Genomic DNA, 18,742 nt, shown 5'->3' with positions numbered 1-18,742 from the left:
CAGTGAAACATCCTGTGTTCCGTAGCAGATTTTACAAAAATATTTCATTCTACAGGGTGTCGAATCGTGATCACTGGAGATTATTCTGTTATTAGCAGTGCGATCAAAAATGTTTTTATCAGCTTTATGCATGCTTTCAAGGAACCTTTAACGTGATTATAATAAGTTATTTGTCAACTATTTTGTTTTATGTTTTTTCAAGATCACCTTGAATTTTTTGCAAATAAACATATAATTATGTTACGTCTGTCTGTTAAAGGATTTCAAGTCGAATACAATGACGGTGTTCGAATTCAATACTTGAAGGTCATTCAAGGTAACACAGGTTGACTGTAACGTCCTGCGTTTCGTAAAAGGACATTACCTGATCCTTTCTCAGTCTCGTTCGTAGCTCGAGTGCAAGTTGCGAACCACTGTAAATCGGCGGCGTGCACATCTGGAGGTGGCCGCCCTGGAAACGTGGGAGTTGAGAGTAAAGTATAAACTATGGGGTGCCACCCCATCTCGTAGCGAACTACCTACCCCCTAGCGCCCCATCGTGGATGTAGGTAATATCGTCGTCTGTGCGCTGATAGGGGTGTGTCGGTGCGCGTGCACGCATCCGCTATCAGCTCGTCGCCTAACCTAACAGAGTTTCGCGACGCATATGTACAGAGGGTGGTTCAAACACGAAATAAAGTTCCATTGGTTTGACAGCCAAACGGACAATTTTTAAATCCAGTAATATTTCGGGTATCGTATTTCATTAACTCATTAACTGCCAGGCAAATTTAAAGCGTTTTCTGCCTTGGCTTCCAAGATTTAACACGGATGTGTAATATCTAAATTATTTGTTGTTTAATACACCACTTCCGACACAGGTTCCCTTCACGCCAGGTAGCCGACGCTCTTTAACACGTTGATCGCCACGTCACCCATATGTGGGTGACAGTGCTTTTCACTGAAGAACTAAAAAAATTAATTCTGAAAGTTAATCTTGAAAGGAAATGAATTTAAATGAAATTCGTGTATTTTGATGAAAGTTCCAAAAATAAATACCACGTCGGATGTTTGATTATTTAGTCTCCAATAGTCTGAATAATATTTAATCCTAGCAGAAATTTTCAAGAATATTTCTCTGGCAACGTGTTAACACGTTGACTCCCAGACTAACAATCACGGAAATTCCTACGAGCTTAAATGTTGTTTCTGTACATGCATCCACACAGACGAACACACGCTCGTGGCGAATGGAACACACTTTTATCAAACGCTGTTGCGCACACCTACGCGAAATAGAATGACTGATGCACACGCAGGGAGGGTGTAATAATGTACGAGTACGCGTAACAGAGGGCTAAGGGGGAGGAAAAAGGGAGGAAAAGGGAGAACAAGGTCGGCGCACGGGCAAGAGAGCCCATATATTTAAAAGGGACAACGGGGTCGCGTACCCCCATGGAAACCAGTTTCCATGGTGGTGGTCCAGGTTCTTCGCGGCAGCCAGAAATGCGCAAAGGGTTGTTAAAAGCCATTCACGGCTCTAATGGCTAATGGGGTGTTCTTAACGCGGCACCGAATCTACTATGCCGCTTGACACCCTCGTCGAATCTTTGTGTCTTAAAGAGCAGGTCCCTAGCTCGGGGTGATAAGAAGTTCGCCGAGCTGGGACGCGTTTAAGCCGGGGTCCGGGGTTGTTTGGACGAGGAATCGACTTCTCTATTAATTATATTTTCTAGAACTTTGAGATTATCGTAGCAATGTCGTTGCAGACATTGAAGACAAAAATTGTGTTTTCTGAATCGACGCCGTTTGGACAGTTGATAATTACTATCTATTTAAAGTTGAATAAAGAAATGAAACACTTTCGTATAACACGTATTGTTTATTGTAGTGATTTATTCGCTATTAACCTGTACACGCGGTGTATCCGCGGACCAGTATGATTCGGACGGTTCGATTTCCGGACAGTAATAGTGCTTTTTTGCGATGAAAGTGATATACAGTAATAAAAAATAAACCAAGGTCTAATGTTTTTTTTTTTATTGGATCAAGTAGCAGCGATGTTCTACCAGATGCTAGAAGTTTCGATGCGATTGGGCCATCCGTTTCAGAGTAAGAAGCAGCACAAAATTTTTCGGTTTTTTGCCAAAAAAAAAAAACAGGGTAAAAAATGAGATATCTCAAAATGTCAAGATAACGAGACCACCTGGAAGACATACTCTACTAGATGTAATACGTTTCATTCCGATTGGTCAAGCCGTCTCGACGTAATCGGTGAACAAACATAAAAAAAAATGTATATATATATATATATATATGTATATATGTATATATACATGTCGAGTTGAGTAACCTCCTCCTTTTCGAAGTCGGTTAAAAAGATGTACTAAACTTACCAAGCTGTGATTGATGCGTCGGTGTGGGAGCTGGTCTAACTTTATCTGGGGGACACCTTCTGGTGGCAGCTACGGTGGCAGGTAAGGGTATACTGGTTCCACCGCCAGGACCGCCACCTGCCCCACCGCCGGCCGACTGCTTATTGTACGGAGATGGCAATCTGAAACAAAGAGATCAATTCAGAAAACAACGTTTCAATGGAGTCGTTACTGTCATTCAGACAAATCATTCCCCGTTCGAACGACACTCGAACTATAATTACGCAGCCATTCCGAGAAAAAACGCCTTGGCCAGAAGAATAGTAATAAATAGACTGCGGATCTTTATGCAAAATAAAATCTTTGTAAACGTGCCTACAAAAATTCAACCTAAACAGGAATTTATTTTATTCTACAAATATTATAACACGAACTTTACTTTCAATCTTTCTTATGTTCTTGCATATTGTTTGCATTTTGTAAGTTCTTGCACGTTAAAATTTCGTATAAATGCATAAAGATCCGCAGTCTGGTAACAAGCAATACAAATAATCGTTGAAACGTGTTAAATACGAAATAATAAATGTCTATTAATTTCTTAAAATGTATCGCGAATAAACATTTTTATAAATCATTTTTTCAAGAATTTAGAATGGTTTCCTATGGAGAGAGCCCTCTCGGACAGATGCACATTTTCCACCAAAATCAAAAAGGTGAGCTGATTCTCGTATCTCGATAGCTTAGCGTTCGTGGCAATAGAATACTAAGAAAGCATCTCGAGTTGCTGATAGATACTAAAAAAAAGGCCTCGAGCGCAAAGGTTTAACTACTTCATATTTTCCTCTCCTAACAGTCGTCGCTGATAATGTTGAGTCGACATTAAATATATACAAAGAGACGAAGACAAAAATAATTTTTAAAATAATACAATATTTTAACTTTTAAAATGATACACTATTTTTATGCTTGAAAAATTGAACGTGATATATTCGTCAATCTCGATGGACGTACGAGTGCTGACACATGAGGTTGCTATCGCGTTACGGCCATTGGCCGCGTGTTATTGTTCCAGGATCTGGGCGAAACTCTCTTTCCGAGAACTGTTTGTTTTTCAAAGACCTCTCTGTACTTCCATCTCTTTGGTCGTAGCAAATGAAATCAAAAACCATAGAGCGTAACGATGCATTTCATGCAGAGATGGGTAGAATTCTGTTTGAAAAATAGACGAATAGAAACTACCTTTAACGATTTGTTCCCAACGTTTATTCGTCTGAATAGTTATTCGGGTGAATTGATATTCATCCAACGAAAAACTTATTTTGTTTACACAATCGTACGACGGTTGAACAAAAAAAAAAATGAATCAAAATGCGCACCACGTAAAATGTTTAGAGTTAAAAATACATTCAAAGTAATTTCTATTTTCTTGTTCGACAAATCGAGAAATTACTAATAGAAATCCCTCGAGGTTATGAAGTTACTCCGTGGTGTAATTTATTTATCTCTATGCGTTTCGATCCGAAACGAAATCTGTTTTTCGCAAGTATTATAATTAAATTATTTTTCAGCTAGAACGAAAGGAAACAATAAACGTCGTGAAACGTAAACCAAGTCAATCTTAATTATCTTCTAATTCTTCTTAATTATCAAATAACATTTTAAACGCCACTTTCCCATATACAATAAATTTCGTTTACGTTATTTATAAAATAAAAATGTAGAAACTAGTAGGATGTCCTATCTCTCTGTCCCAACTGTGCGAAAATGTTAAAATGGTTTAACAGTGAATATTCAGACCCTACTTTTTCATATGTTTCCCGAAAAAATATGCTATTTACACGGATGTCCGCAGTCTATTAATTACTTTCCTCGCTGCGGAGCGAACACTGGCAAATTGAACGAGAGAACAATTCGCGGCATCCTATTAGCGGCCCGTCAAAATTCCTAACAGGAATTCCATCGCGAAGGCTTTCGTAAGCATGCAACCGGATCGCGTGCCAAAAACGCGTACTTTCGTTCGAAAACGAGAGTGAAAAGGGTGCAAGCAACAAGAGAGAAGAGAGTAGAAAGAAAAAGAAGAAAACTTCACGAGGGCGTTAACGTTGCCCAAAGAAAACGCTGGTAAACGAGAGCACTCAGGGTCGGGGCGGGGCGGGACGGGCGCGGTGGTGGGGCGGCGGCGGGGGGGGGGGGGGGGCAGCACAGACTCGTTGGTGGTCGTTTCGTGCTCGTGTCCCGTGTCGCGCACCGTTCCCTTCGATGGATTTCTTCTCTTCTTTATTTTTTCTTCTTTTCAACCGTCGTCGTACTCTTCTTTCCGTCGTGACGAAGGGTGCCGCGAATTCGGCCTGCACAGGATTCTCTTTGAATCACGCAGTTGGAGACAGAAGGGTGATACAAACTTCGGTAACAAGCATGACGAATAATACGGGAGAAGTAATTTTTACGCTGAACGCCTTACAGACTTGGTCGAAATTAACCCTTATCGGTCGTAAGTCACCTCTCTCACTTGACAATAGTACTTTGTTGCCGCGCGCAGTGGTTCAAATGACCCGAAAACCCGGACGAAATGTCTAAGGAACGTTCTGATCTGTATGAAACTTCGTATACTGGGATTTTTTAGTTCACTAATTACGAATCTGTAATCAAAATTTAAAAAATCAAAATGGCGGATTCAGTATGGCCGACTTGTATGCCAAAAAGTTCTTAAATTTGAATGAAATTTGGTATACCGGGGATTTTTTAGTTCGCTAATTACGAATCTGTAATCAAAATTTAAAAAATCAAAATGGCGGATCCAGTATGGCTGACTTGTACGCCAAAAAGTTCTTGAATTTGAATGAAATTTAGTATACCGGGGATTTTTTAGTTCGCTAATTACGAATCTGTAATCAAAATTTTTTAAATCAAAATGGCGGATCCAGTATGGCTGACTTGTACGCCAAAAAGTTCTTGAATTTGAATGAAATTTGGTATACCGGGGATTTTTTAGTTCGCTAATTACGAATCTGTAATCAAAATTTAAAAAATCAAAATGGCGGATCCAATATGGCCGACTTGTATACCAAAAAGTTCTTAAAATTGAATGAAAATTCGACTTATAGTTACGATTCGGGAATCATAATTTGAATAGAAAATTTTCCTCATATTTACCAAAATCAGCTACGACCTAGTGAGAATCATGTATGAAAAGCTAGCGTCCGATAAGGGTTAACACGATTACCGAAAAGGAAAACATATTTTTTGCATTTTTGAAAAAGAATTATTTGAAAATAATTGTTTAAACATTTCTTGTCTGCACCATTGAATTCAGCGTCAACAACTATATAAAAGTAGAAAGTTTGAACATTTTGTCTCGATAACTACTTGTAACCAGTTTTTGTGGCGGTGCCTTCTCTTAAATCTTGCATCCGTATCTTAGTTTTATACAGGGTGTCCCAAAAATGTTGGAGTTCCTTGAAAGGGGTGGTTCGGGAGGTGATTTGAAACAACTTTTTCCTTTGCGAAAATGTCGGATGGGGTTTCGTTAAGCAGATATTAACAAAAAACCCCGACCAATCAGAGCGCGCGTAGACCGTTGGAGCGGCCGTGCTAGCGAAGGCTAAGCGCTAGGCGGCCGCGCTCGTACACAAACAAGTGACTCGACGTGCACGAAGGACATTGACGGGGCCGCGCCTAGCGCGTAGCCTTCGCTACCGCGGCCGCTTGAACGGTCTACGCGCGCTCTGATTGGTCGAGGTTTTCTCTTAATATCTCCTTAACGAAGCTTCGGACAACATTTTCGCTAAGGAAAAAGTTGTTTCAAATCACCTCCCGAATCATCCCTTTCAAGGTGTTACAACATTTTTGGGACACCCTGTATAACGATGTGTGGTCCCAATTCTTTTGTACTTATATTTTTTAGGACGACTAAGAGCGTAAGTTTTATCACACTGCCATCACAGCGTGTAACACATAGGAACGTTAAACGTGGGATTGCCTAGGAGCCAAGTTACGCCGTCGTCTATGTCGCGGTCGTGTCACCAGTGCAGGGTAAATATTTGGCCTAAACGATGACGTAGCGTGGGTACTCAAAGAAGCCCTCTTTTTTTCGCGACTCTCCTACACCAGCCATGGCAAACACGCCACCCGATCCATTAAATTTTGCGTCCCCATTGACCTCTTTATTATAAACAAAACGTAAAAGGAACTACTAAGAACGGAAAGAGAAATCAACCAAAAAAATATTATTTACAAAAAAAAAATAGTCATACAAGTGTGGTAGAATAATTTTGAATAAAATACAAAAAAAAAAAAAAAATAGACGGTTTAACTAGAATTTTTACGAATTCTTAAAATATTCCAAGTTAGGAAATGATTAAGTAATGGTTCACAATTTTCCTTTTGCTCAAAACTACACTTATAATTAATTAATTATAGTTAATAAACTACTTAATTAAACATTTAATAAATGAACGATTATTTCGCTAATTTCTGTGACAATGAATATTTTCTTTCAAGTCTTACACATGTATGCTGTCAATGTGGCATTGGAACGATTGGTACGAGTATGTCTGAAAAATGGCTTTCAAAATACTTTTAACCAGGATAAGTTTGACGTGGCTGCTCTGCACGCACCATGTTTAACCAACTCTCGCATCCCCTTTGTTGACGAAACAGCCGATGAAAGCGTCGCGTTTCAAAGAAATACCTCTGTTCGTGGAAGCCGGAGCTAGCAGAAGAACTCCGATGTTTTTGTTTCGGAATATTTTGATCGAAACGTCACGGAATACCTGGAAACTGGCTGTCCTGCCAACCGGAGAACGTACGGTTCCAATTTTAAATCGGTACAGCAACCTCTTAAACAAATGTTTTTATAATTTAGTTTGTAATCGAATACAGAATACATTCTCTCGATTATAGGGTGTTTATTGATGGTAGGAAGATAAACCTCTACAATTTAGAGTTAAAAGTTGAATCAGCAATTCGGAGTGTCCACGTTTTTGCACTATGTATTTTTCGCTATGTAACACGGTAGAATGCGTAGGTAGATCTTTCCTTTCGAAAGGGAATAACCGGTCCCGTATCGATCCTTACGAGCAATATCGTTTAGTCGACACGGCTCTGTATCCTCGCATATCTTAAGGAGAACCCTCAGGACGTATTCTTCTTATCAGTACAAGCACACCCGCAATAAACGTCTCACCGTCCTTTATGCGTTATAATACGCATGTAACCTCGTCATCCAAAATTTTTATTCGAGTCGTGAAAGGGACGCGACCATTATCGCGTTTCTCCCAAGCAGTTCGCCCTTAGGCTTGGGAAGCAATCCTGACTTCCATCAAAGAAAATGGATATTCGAGCACCTCTGTGCGAGTGCATGTTAGGCACGAAAGTGTTTTTATAAATGCTGTGAACGTGATGTTTTCAAAATTCAGGTTTCGCTAAAAAGTATATATGTTTATATATGTATATTATACATATTTCCGACATATATGTAGGATAGCGCGATAAAGGCGGCCACACAGTGGGCTGAATCGAAGAATTTAGTGATATTTTGTTATAACTTTTGGACCATTCAAGATATTGCAATGAAATTTTCACTACAAAATATTAAAAAATAGTCCCTTTTTAGTGCTAGATAGCGTGAACGTGCGAAGTAAAGAACTACTTCAATTCCGTCTAATCCGTCGATCCCATATCATTCTATGGTCAGCAAAAGTGCATACTATCTGAGCATACTACTCGAGGGCGTATACATACGCTCTTCGTATGTTATTTCCCATTTTGTAAGAATTATTTCACTTACTATTCCCTTTTGGTAAAAAAGAAAATAGGTACAAATGAAATATCGGTAGGTCTAGTGTTAATGTTTGAAGAAACTGTAAACATGTATCGTGCAATGTCAGACAGTATTAGAACTGCAGTGTTCTTAATAATCTGTGGATAATAGTGAAACGAATAATGGCGAGTTCATTAGAGAGCGCGTAATCAACTGTCCCCTTTAATCCCTTGTCCGAGAGTTCATCAGACTCTTTATTTACAATGCTTTTGTCTGTAATAAAGTTCCAGGCGGAATACTGCCTAATAGAATGATCAGAGCAGTTCAGAATAAAGCCTGGTCTGCTCATTAACTCTAGAAAGATCAGAGTGAGGGGCTCATCGACCCCTCGCTTAGAGAATAATAAAATACGCTGTCTCTACCGTGTAAAATATTTCTAAAATTGGATTTTCAATCACTTATTTCTTCGAGATTTGTATTCATTTACTTGTATTTTATTTTATTGTAATATATTCTTCGAAATGATTGCCATGGTATCTCGAGTTCTAGTTGACCGAATCACTTCAAATTTGAAGCGAATCATCGGCACGTGTGCCTTTATTGCCCAAACCACAGTTTTCAAAATCCGACTGTTCTAAATATATATTTCTTCAATGTACAAAAGACAAGAAAGATGCAATAAATCGATATTCGAGCTTTAAAGTGCCGCCATTTTTTTGAATTTTCAATATTTCATAATTATTCTGATTCGGGCCATAGCGACGCTAATATTAATAAAGACGTTTCTTGATTTTTTCATTTCAGACGAGTGGAACGCCTGGAATCGTGCCAACCACGAACATTCCTTTTTAGGGGGTGCTGTATAAGATTGCTTGTGCTACGTTTAATTTTGATTATTCTTACCGGCAACAAATTGTGTATGCTCTTAAAATGTAAACGAATACGTGAGAAAAAATCTTCATAAAAAATCCCTTGAAGATTTTTAAAAAAGACCTGAAAATTGATGCTCTAGACTAGAATACCTTCTTAAGATGTCTTTGTTACCTCCAATTTCATTAATATTGCGAAATTCAAATAGATTTACACACCAAGAGTGAAACTAAGAATGTATTAAAGCGAATCAACAATTTGATCCAGACTCTGTCGTGACGAATACAGACCACAGATCATAATATAACATATAACATTAAATTGTTCCAACCTAAGTTTAACTATTAAAATCGTATGATAATACAAAAGATTGTGTACGTTCATAAAATGTGAACAAATCTGTGAATAGAAACCTTTATAAAAATTCCTTATGAATCAAAGAAAAAAGTATCCCCAAAATGAACTAAAAATTGACGCTCCAAACTAGAATATCCCCTTAATAAGACATCGCTCCACGAATGAAAAATTTCATCATTGATCGTAACAATTTGTTCGCGTCTGTAGCTTCCGAAGCGTACGTGTATCGCGAAAGGGGGAATGGAATCCAGTCGAGATTTATGGGTGTTTGCGTAGAACTCTTCTATGCATCGAGCGAAGTCGTTCGATGAAAAAATTTCAACCCCCTTTTACGAGTCGGACGACGCGACTGTGCAACGCGTTGGCATCAAATTGAAAAAAAAAAAAAAACAAAAAAAGAAAAAGAAATGTTTCAATCTCGCGAAGAAAGCGTGGAATAGTGAGTTTCGCGAATATTTACGAGGGTAATATCGAAAATTAATGTCCACGGTTGGTGTTGCGGGTTAGCAACGCGGGCAGCATCACGTTTTACAATTTCCGTCGACTTCTCTGAGGCCAGCTGACATATTAATATCGCGAGATATGACGTGCTCCGGCTGTAAACATCGTCCTTAACGCGTCTTTGTTTCCAGTTTATAAGCAACAAACGTTCCGACGAGCGACCGTCAACAATATTGTTTAACGGCGTGAAATTTCTCAGATAAAGCTTCGGAACTCTACGCTCGCATGCGGATCTCGTTTCACCGTTCCTAGAAACAAATTTAACGAATACAATTCTATTCCGAAGTGTTAAATGATTCATTTTACGAACGAAGATAAACGAAGATAAAGAAAAAACACTGGTTTTTTGTTCAATTTTTTTAAGGACGCACCTTTTTATATCAGTTTTAAGGCAATTTTCATGATTTTTTTTGCAACCAAAGTGCTTGATATCATCTTTAGAAATTTGGTATGTTTATTTATACATGGATTCAATTATTTTCTGTGGCAGTGTTTATATAAATAGACAATCTAATTTCTTAGACGTTGATGCTGTAACAGTAATGGAGCGAAATGAATTGTACACAACTTTGTAATGTAACATAAAACATAAAATATTGTGTATGTATTAATTATTAATAAAAGGAAAGAAACTTTCGGGACAACCTAATACATTACAGTGGTCCTTGCTTTAATGATTTATTAAATCTATGTTACATACGGCCAATATATCTTAGAAATAACCTATACATTACCACGTGCTTTAAATCTTCGAATGTTTCTAATGGAAAATACATCACGATTTGGAATTTGGCAGAGATGTTACTTGTAATAATAGGAGCAAACCTTAAACATTTCTAATTATTTCCTTATACATCAGCCCAGTAAATATGAAGCTATTTTCTTACTTAAAATATGTTTGTAATATTATTAAAAATGTTTCAAATATGTACTTATTTATCATTTCTCATAAATTGTCATTGAAAGAAGAATTTTAATACGCTAAAAAGCCCAAGCTGCATACTTCTGCATATAATAATCTTTCTTTAAATTAATTCCAAAGATTACCGCGACAAACGACATTTGTGATCGAGTAAAAACGACTTTGCTCAATCACAATTTCACTACCAATGTATCCATCTTCAGGTCTCGAGAAACAACCTGGATAGTTTGTCTTAGAAAATTCTGTGACAAGATATACGCATCAATTGTAATCGCCGAGACTCGTTATCGTCTCTTTCGAACGAAACGTTTTTCCATTCCGCAAGTGCCGTTCATGGGAACGATCGACCAAGTAGCAAGAAATTCATACGCAGCACACGTGTGCTAACTATGCACGTAACGCTGATTGTACAGCGAGCACTGGCGCGATATGAACACGCCGCGGAGACAATTAATGCAGATAGTACATGCACGCACGTATATGTGCCACGGACACGTATGCCACGGCTGCGGTAAAAGGGGGAAGGAGGTACTGTTAATTACTCAAGCCTCCAGCTTCCGCATCCAATGAGAGACCCTCGAGGATCAATATCCGATTTCTCATCCCTGCTGTTTCGAGCATCCCCTTTGCACCCGCGCATTGTACAAGCTCAGAACGAATCAAAGTTTCTTGAAATGTACACAGTTGAAGTGGAACGGATTTCTGAAAACGCTGTTAAAATTCAGCCGATCGATCCGTTCATAGTTTGAAAATTGTTCTAACTAGTCTCATCGATGATACTATTTTTCTACTAGAGTAATAAACTTTCTTTAAACTAGAGATCATTCTTGCCTCGGAGGAAACGATATTATGAAAGAAATGGGAATTCAAAGAATTGGTCTTTAAGAAAGTATTTGCTGCGGAGAAGGGATAATATAAACAATTAGAGAAATAGGAATTGGTATCATGGGGTGAAGAATCAGATATAAGCGAGTTTTCAGAGAGAGAGCGTTTCATAGAGTTTCCAAGCATGAATATGTCACTTTTCTTTTGTACTTATTGAAAATAGATTTATTTTTTCTATCAATGTTCAATTACTGAAGTAATATTTAATTATTACGAGTATCTAAATCTTTAAAACAATATGCGATTTAGATAAAGAAGTAAAACAGCAAAATGACTATAATGAAGCTACGAACTCAAACATATAACAGATACTACAAGTTCTTATGGACACCTGAAGTACCGAAATGTTTAAACAGCGAAAAAGGATCAAGGATAGATAAATTAAAAAAGAAACAATCTTAGGGTTTAGATGTAGAAACGAAGAGGATTATAATAAATACTGGCTGGAAGACGAACAAAGGATTTCGCAGAATATGCGAAAAGGGAGGCGAAACAATTCTACGTTTAATAAGAGAATCTGAAGGGGTAGGAAACATAGAAATGGAATTAAACAAAAATTTTAGACGGAAAAGGTATCGGTGTTAAGTGGGTGTAATCAGTATTAGTCTTACTGCAATTTGAGGCATCTACAAAGTAAATCTTCTACTGCAGAATTTCTTTAAATGTAACAGAATATGTCGAAATTGTCATTTTACGGGGCTGAAAAATTGTAGAACAATTTGCGAGACCAACACAAACCGAAAATTAAGCAAGTAACATAATATGACTCTCAAACTAATTAATATTCCTTTGTTGTGAACATAACATAACCGATCGCCTTATATGATTTCGTAAACATAACTATTCCCCTTTATACACACAAATAAATAAATAAATAAATAAATAAACACTGCTCGACAACGTTCGTTCCTCATAAGCCTACAAATATGTTCCCGGTAAACAAAGTGTCAATGGGTTATTCCCGTTTATAGCAATAAATAAATAAACGGATACTGCTCGACTACTTTCGTTCCTTGCTCGCAGGTACCTATCGTGTAAGGTCGCCGTTGACCCGACATAAAATCCGCACGAGGTCGCTCTCGTCCGAGACGCTAAAAATGCACGAAGATTGCCAAGCGAACGTTACTGGAAATCCTTCCGCCCGCGAGAATGTTCGGTCTTCGTGGCCGTTGAAAAGCTTCCATCGACGATCGTCGATCGCCCGTAAAAAGAAAAAGAAAAAAATCAGCATCGCTAACGAGCTAACGGTGATAAATGACAGGCTTCAGCGGCGAAGCAACGTGCAAAATTACGGTTTTACCTTAACGAGAGAAGTACGTAGTCTCGAGAGGCGCAGCAGCAGCGAGCTGGCTTCGTGAAAGAGTGCACAACCCTGCGATACCGTGTCTTTGTGGTCAGATTTAATTGGTCGATCGATTCGAAAAATCCCACGCAAATCGGGTAGTTTTGAAACAATTGGTAGGAATACAGTAAGGGAGTATTCTAGTCTAAAGCGTAAATTTTTAGTTCTTTTTGACATATATATATATATATTTTTGAATCTATAAAAAATTTTTATAAATGATTTTGCACACGTATATGTTCACATTTTAAGAACGTACACAATTTTTTGCAGGTAAAAATAATCAAAATTAAACGTAGTACAGGTGATCTTGTACAGTCCCTTCTGAAGAAAGTATCTTCGTGGTTGCCACTATTCTAGGCGTTTTTTTTTGAAAATTGAAAAATAGGAAGTTGATTGGGAAAATTGAATTTCACGAAAAAGGTCTTCCAAGTTTTCAAGTTTTTTCTATCTGAAACTAAACGTTGTATGAATAAACTGTAAATATAAAAAAGTTTCGTTTGGTCGTTCCCTATAAGCTGATACTTTTTTCAAATTTACACCTGTACGTCACGTAGAATTTCCAGCAAAAATCAAAGGATCGATCAGCGTTTCATTCAGGATTTATTCATCAAAAGAGCCAGACTAATCCGGACCTAACATTCGCACGAATTTTAGCTAGCAGCGAAACATCGGATTGATCTAATTTTTGTTGGCTAATTAGAAGGAATGTCGCCGGGGCGCGGCGTCGTCGATAGGAATCTGCCGTCGACTTTTACCTGCCCTAACCCCGTGCACTTAGGTAGAAGTGTAAAGAGCACGCTGGCCGTTACAGACTCTCTTCCCTCGTCCTTAATGGACTATAGCTCGGTGCTTACGTGCATAGTTGTCCGCTTCGCGTAGATAACCGTAGATAGAGGCTGGTCAAACGATCCCAAAGACAGATTCTGCTAATTGCCATACTCTCAAAAGCCTTCTCCTTTGACCCTTTGCGGACCTACGCCCCCGGTCGCCTAAACGTTACGTAATTCACCGTATTTCGTTTCACTTTAAGCTTCATGTTGTCCATGGTTCGCCATGGAAAATCACCATTCGAAAAAAATATCAGCTTATAGGGAATGATGAGACGAAACTTTGTTATATGTACAGTTTCTTCATACAACGTTTAGTTTCAGATATAAAAATTGAAAACTTAAAAGACCTTTCACCTGAGATCCTGTAGTGGTCTGATTCTATTGCTGTTGTCTTAATGAAAAAAAAAAGAACATCTTTAATTTTTCTAATATTTATAGGTACAGATACGATAACCTCCATGACTAGAATAATCTAGATGATCTTCACGCTTTTTGCTACAATTTTTAAAGCCAAATGTTAAAAGTGTATCGAGTATCGACCATTTAATTTTATATGGTATTATATTTATATTTTTCGCTTATTTTTAGACTGCAGATGTTTATGCAAAATAAAATCTTCGCGAACGTACCTACAAAAAATGAACCTAAATAGAAATTTATTTTATTCTGCAAACATCGTAACACGAACTTTACTTTAAATTTCTTTTTTATATTCTTGCACGTTTATTTGCATTTTGTAGTTTCTTGTACATTCGAATGATCAGTTGTTCGAATTAATTTAAATCCTATAAGCGCATAAAGATCCGGAATTTAGTAATTGCAATCAATTTGAACTACGAGACGTCTCCTAATTGGCAGTGAATGGGTTAAATCGAAAAGTAACGAACAATAAAAACAAATGCAACGACAGCAATAAGAATTTTATTGATATAGCGACTAGCAAAGAAAAGTAATGTAATATAATATTTTGCGAGTGTATGAAAAACAGCATGCGTGGAATCGCCTTTGGCTTCACCTCTGATGGTTGGTTTGCTAGAATATTTCATGCGAACAAGTTTGGTAGTTTATACGTGGTGCTAGAAGTAATTGCACGCTGGGTCCAGTTCTTTGGTGGACCAGTTTGCGACGACGGAGAAACCACAGGAGGAAGCCAACTCGCGAGTTGCAGCAGTCTTGGTGCAGAGTATTTTTCATATGGACAGGAACGATAATTCGCATACGGGTACAAATTGTTACAATGCACAGAGAAATCCCTTGGACGAAAAGGAACGCCTCCTCCGGCGCATTACTACGAGCCTCAACGATCGTTGCAAATCATAAAGCAAAGTGAACTAACTGGCTCCGCGCATGGACTTCGTACATCTCATTAGAATTTACTTAACGTTGTACGAGATCGACGCAGGAGACAATCAACGAATAATATTTACGTTCATTCGCTTGGAAGTATAACGTTCGTTATCGGGAACGAGTAAAACTAATTTATGGAGAACGATAAAAGAGATAAAGAGACATGGCTCGAATTGATTTACTTGAATATCTCGATTGTATAATAAGTTTCCGACCGATAAAATTGGAAATAATATTGGGAGTAACGCGATCAATAAGAGTACAATGTAAAACAAAAATTGCGCGAGGGAAAGGAAGGTTAAACAAAAAAAAATGTTGTAATAATAAATGAGAAATAAATTAGCAAAATACATACTTTTTTATTCACAGGAGTTTAGTTTATTTACTAGTTAAATTATTATCGGTTTTTAGATAAAACATCGAAAACGTATACGTTATCAAAGAGAACCAGAATCTATTTTGATCAAAACGTTCGAATTAATGGATTTGAACGAGGCTTATTTAGATATCTCAAGATAACTGATTTTTCGTAACAACAAGAAGTTACTGTCACTAGAAAGATAGTTTATATTTATTTGTTAACAATTAATATTAACTGAAGGTATCGTGACTAAACCTGAATAATATTTTCAGAGATAGTTTAACATTTTATCCGAAAACGACAAAGATTTCGGTAAAATTAAAATATAATGTAATTGTTGTAGAATGGTGTGGGTTTGAGACATCATGTTGGTGATTTCGAATTTGTTAAAAAAGTAAAGCATGTTAAGTTTAGAGTAAGGCTTAATACTTTCGCTATTAAACAGAAAGTTTCAACTTTAAATTTTTAATTTAATTAATTTATTTATGAATTAAATCTTTAGAAAAATTCCTTATACGTTAAAAAAAAAAGAAAATCCTCTAAAGGAACTAAAAATCGATGCTCTAGACTACCCCTTAGGACCAGAATACCCCCTCGAGTTGATGGACAGTGTGCTTAAGAAAACGATCGCGAAACGGGTGGGTTACTCGAATATTTCGCATGTATGGTTAATTCATTCGCGGTATTAGGCGATATTGTGTGTCGCCCGTGGATGCGAGCCAATTCCAGTGGTATCCAACGACGGACAGTAGACATAAATCTCGTACAGAGAATTATGTGTTATTTGAGTTTGAAAGGGTAGTTGAAAGTATCCTTGAAAATGTCCAATAATAACTGTTCACCCGTGAAAATTTCAAACATAGTTTAAATTGTAGTTTCTGCTTTCATAATAAATATATCGTACTTCAACTTCTAACTCTTCCTGTTGGATAATTTAAATAATAACAAAGTATAGTGCGTTCTTCATTTAATATGTTTTCCTAATTAATCGTGCAATACACGCGAACCAATACAGACACCGAATATTAATTCTCATTAATCGGTTCATTTTCAGATAATAACTTACAAGAGCGTTTGTGAGTCCTTCATCGTTAATTATTAAAGTGCGCATACACTGTATTTATCGAGTAAACAGAAGTTCCTTTAATTACAAATATAAAAATAAGTATAAAATAAAATTAGTATAAAAAGAAATAACACTGTGTAGAGGAATGTAGTAAGAGTAAAAAGGTTCTAGGTTCAAATCTGGTTTCTCGAGAAAGATACAAAGCCTTGGTGTGTGAGCTGTTCAAAATTTCAAAGAAAGGATTCAATGCAAAGCTATTCCTTTCCTTCGAAAGCGAATCGAGTCAAACCCTCGAGAGACGTGCACACAAAGAAACAGTAAATTATCGGCGAAGTACAAAAATGAGTTTAAAAAAAAAAAAAAAACGATAAGTCACGTTGAACGACACGTAAATAGAAATTAGCATGAACGTTGCAGATTCGTTTCTAGAAAGCACTTATACCGAAAAGGAGACATGCACGAAAATTATACGAAAAGGGGTCGATAATTAATCCGGAATAGAGCCATTACTCTTAGATTGCAAGATCGATTCTCAAACGGTTGAAAGAGGTACGAGGTGAAAGTACGTCCCAGAAGGAACACGTTGTTCCAGAGCACGAGATAAATTTAGATAAACTTGAGGAAAAAGGATGGTAGTATGATAGACCAACTGTTCGAAAATCATAATCGACGCGTTTTTGGCCATCTTAGCGATATATCGAAAATGCCGATACGCCTTTGTTTCTACGTCGACACGATGCAACGTGTCACTAGAGATGGCGTGAACTGCTACTTTTGAATCGCTCGTGATTCAATCACGATGATTTTTCACGGTGATTCGTGGTAGAGAACATTCTTTTCACTTTTCACGAATTATGTTGTTCTTAGATTATATATGTATTATAACATGGTCTAGAAGCAATGACAATATAATTTTAATACAATTGAAATTGGACTCGTTTGTAATTTCTTGAATTTCCGCTAAGGGGAGAAAGTGATACACTAACGATAACAATTAACATGAACCGCTTCTGAAACACCATCTTGTTAGTGATTTTTCACGTCTAAAGACTATTTACACGGGGACACCGACGCACAATGGGCCGGATCAAAGAATTTAGTGATATATTGCTCAAAAATCAATTGTCTCGTATCAATATCTGCTGCATTTATAGGAAGCATCTAGTCCAGCAAATAGAAGAAAGCGCTACGCGTTCTCAGGGCACGACCGGATCTCCGCTTCGAAACGATCGAACGTCGCTTTGTTCGCGACGGGTAAGCATCGAAAGGTTACACAGGGTTGGGCAAATTTTATTCTGAATAAAGAATAAAAATTCTAGGCTTATTCGCAAGAACAACAAGAAACAGCCATTGTTATCGGTCGTTCCACACTGAGTGCGGCTAAAGGATCCATTTGTATTTATTCTCACGAGTGAATGTGGAATTTGTATTTTTCATTCCGGAATAACATTTTCCTACCACTTCGTGTGGCCTTCTTTGGGAATATTAACCCGTTGAGTGCCAGACGAAACTTTCATACGTGTCCGAGAAATGCCAGACAATTTTAACCAAAGATGCATGATTGATTGTAAACGAAAATGTACATTTCGATCAATTTTATAGCACTTACAGCTTCGAGCAGCGATATATTGTTCTTGGCCTTTTTTGCAAGTGTATGGAGCAGCGATATATCGCTCGTTGGCACTCAAAGGGTTGATTGATTGTACGAGGAAATTTCAAAAATATCAGAGAAAAATCCGAGATCTGTCTTTCAACGATGAAATTGTTACGATAATTTCTAAACTTACGTTTGACTACATACATGATATTCCACCAAAATATGCTTTACGCGCAGGAAATAACTGTTAGATAACTGACTGTTGCCTCGACTATTATCTACGAGAACAAACAGTTCTACACGTACTTATCATTTGACTCACAGGCTTGAGAAAAAGCTAGGTTGCTATTAATAAAAGAAAACTTAACTCAGACCTACCATTATTTCACCCTTTTAAAAAAAATCTTTAACCCTTAAAAAGAAATCAGCTTATAGGGGATGGCGAGAAAGGTTACAAGTTCGTTGCAAAAATTGAATTTCAAGGAGAAGGTCTTTTAAGTTTTCAATTTTTTATCTCTGGAACTGAAAGTCGCATGAATAAACCGT

At 37.4% G+C, this 18,742-nt stretch overlaps 2 protein-coding genes across 2 annotated transcripts in view; one reads left to right on the top strand and one right to left on the bottom strand.

Annotated features, from left to right (window-relative positions):
- Nucleotides 1–18,742, top strand: part of LOC128891165 (protein crumbs) — a 254,301-nt gene that overhangs the window by 46,227 nt on the left and 189,332 nt on the right. The gene's annotated exons all lie outside the window — the stretch shown is intronic.
- LOC128890616 (protein sickie) overlaps nucleotides 1–18,742 on the bottom strand; it is a 203,337-nt gene that overhangs the window by 128,702 nt on the left and 55,893 nt on the right. Inside the window, exon 5 of the mRNA XM_054149270.1 lies at nucleotides 2,376–2,536. Coding sequence (XP_054005245.1) covers nucleotides 2,376–2,536 — 161 coding nt within the window. The remainder of the gene's footprint in view (nucleotides 1–2,375; nucleotides 2,537–18,742) is intronic.

This window comes from Hylaeus anthracinus, unplaced genomic scaffold (assembly GCF_026225885.1).
Source record: "Hylaeus anthracinus isolate JK02 unplaced genomic scaffold, UHH_iyHylAnth1.0_haploid 12001, whole genome shotgun sequence".
In the NCBI taxonomy this organism is placed as follows: domain Eukaryota; kingdom Metazoa; phylum Arthropoda; class Insecta; order Hymenoptera; family Colletidae; genus Hylaeus; species Hylaeus anthracinus.
The sequence above is the reverse complement of the archived record's forward strand: the minus strand, read 5'-3'. Positions and strand labels throughout refer to the sequence as shown.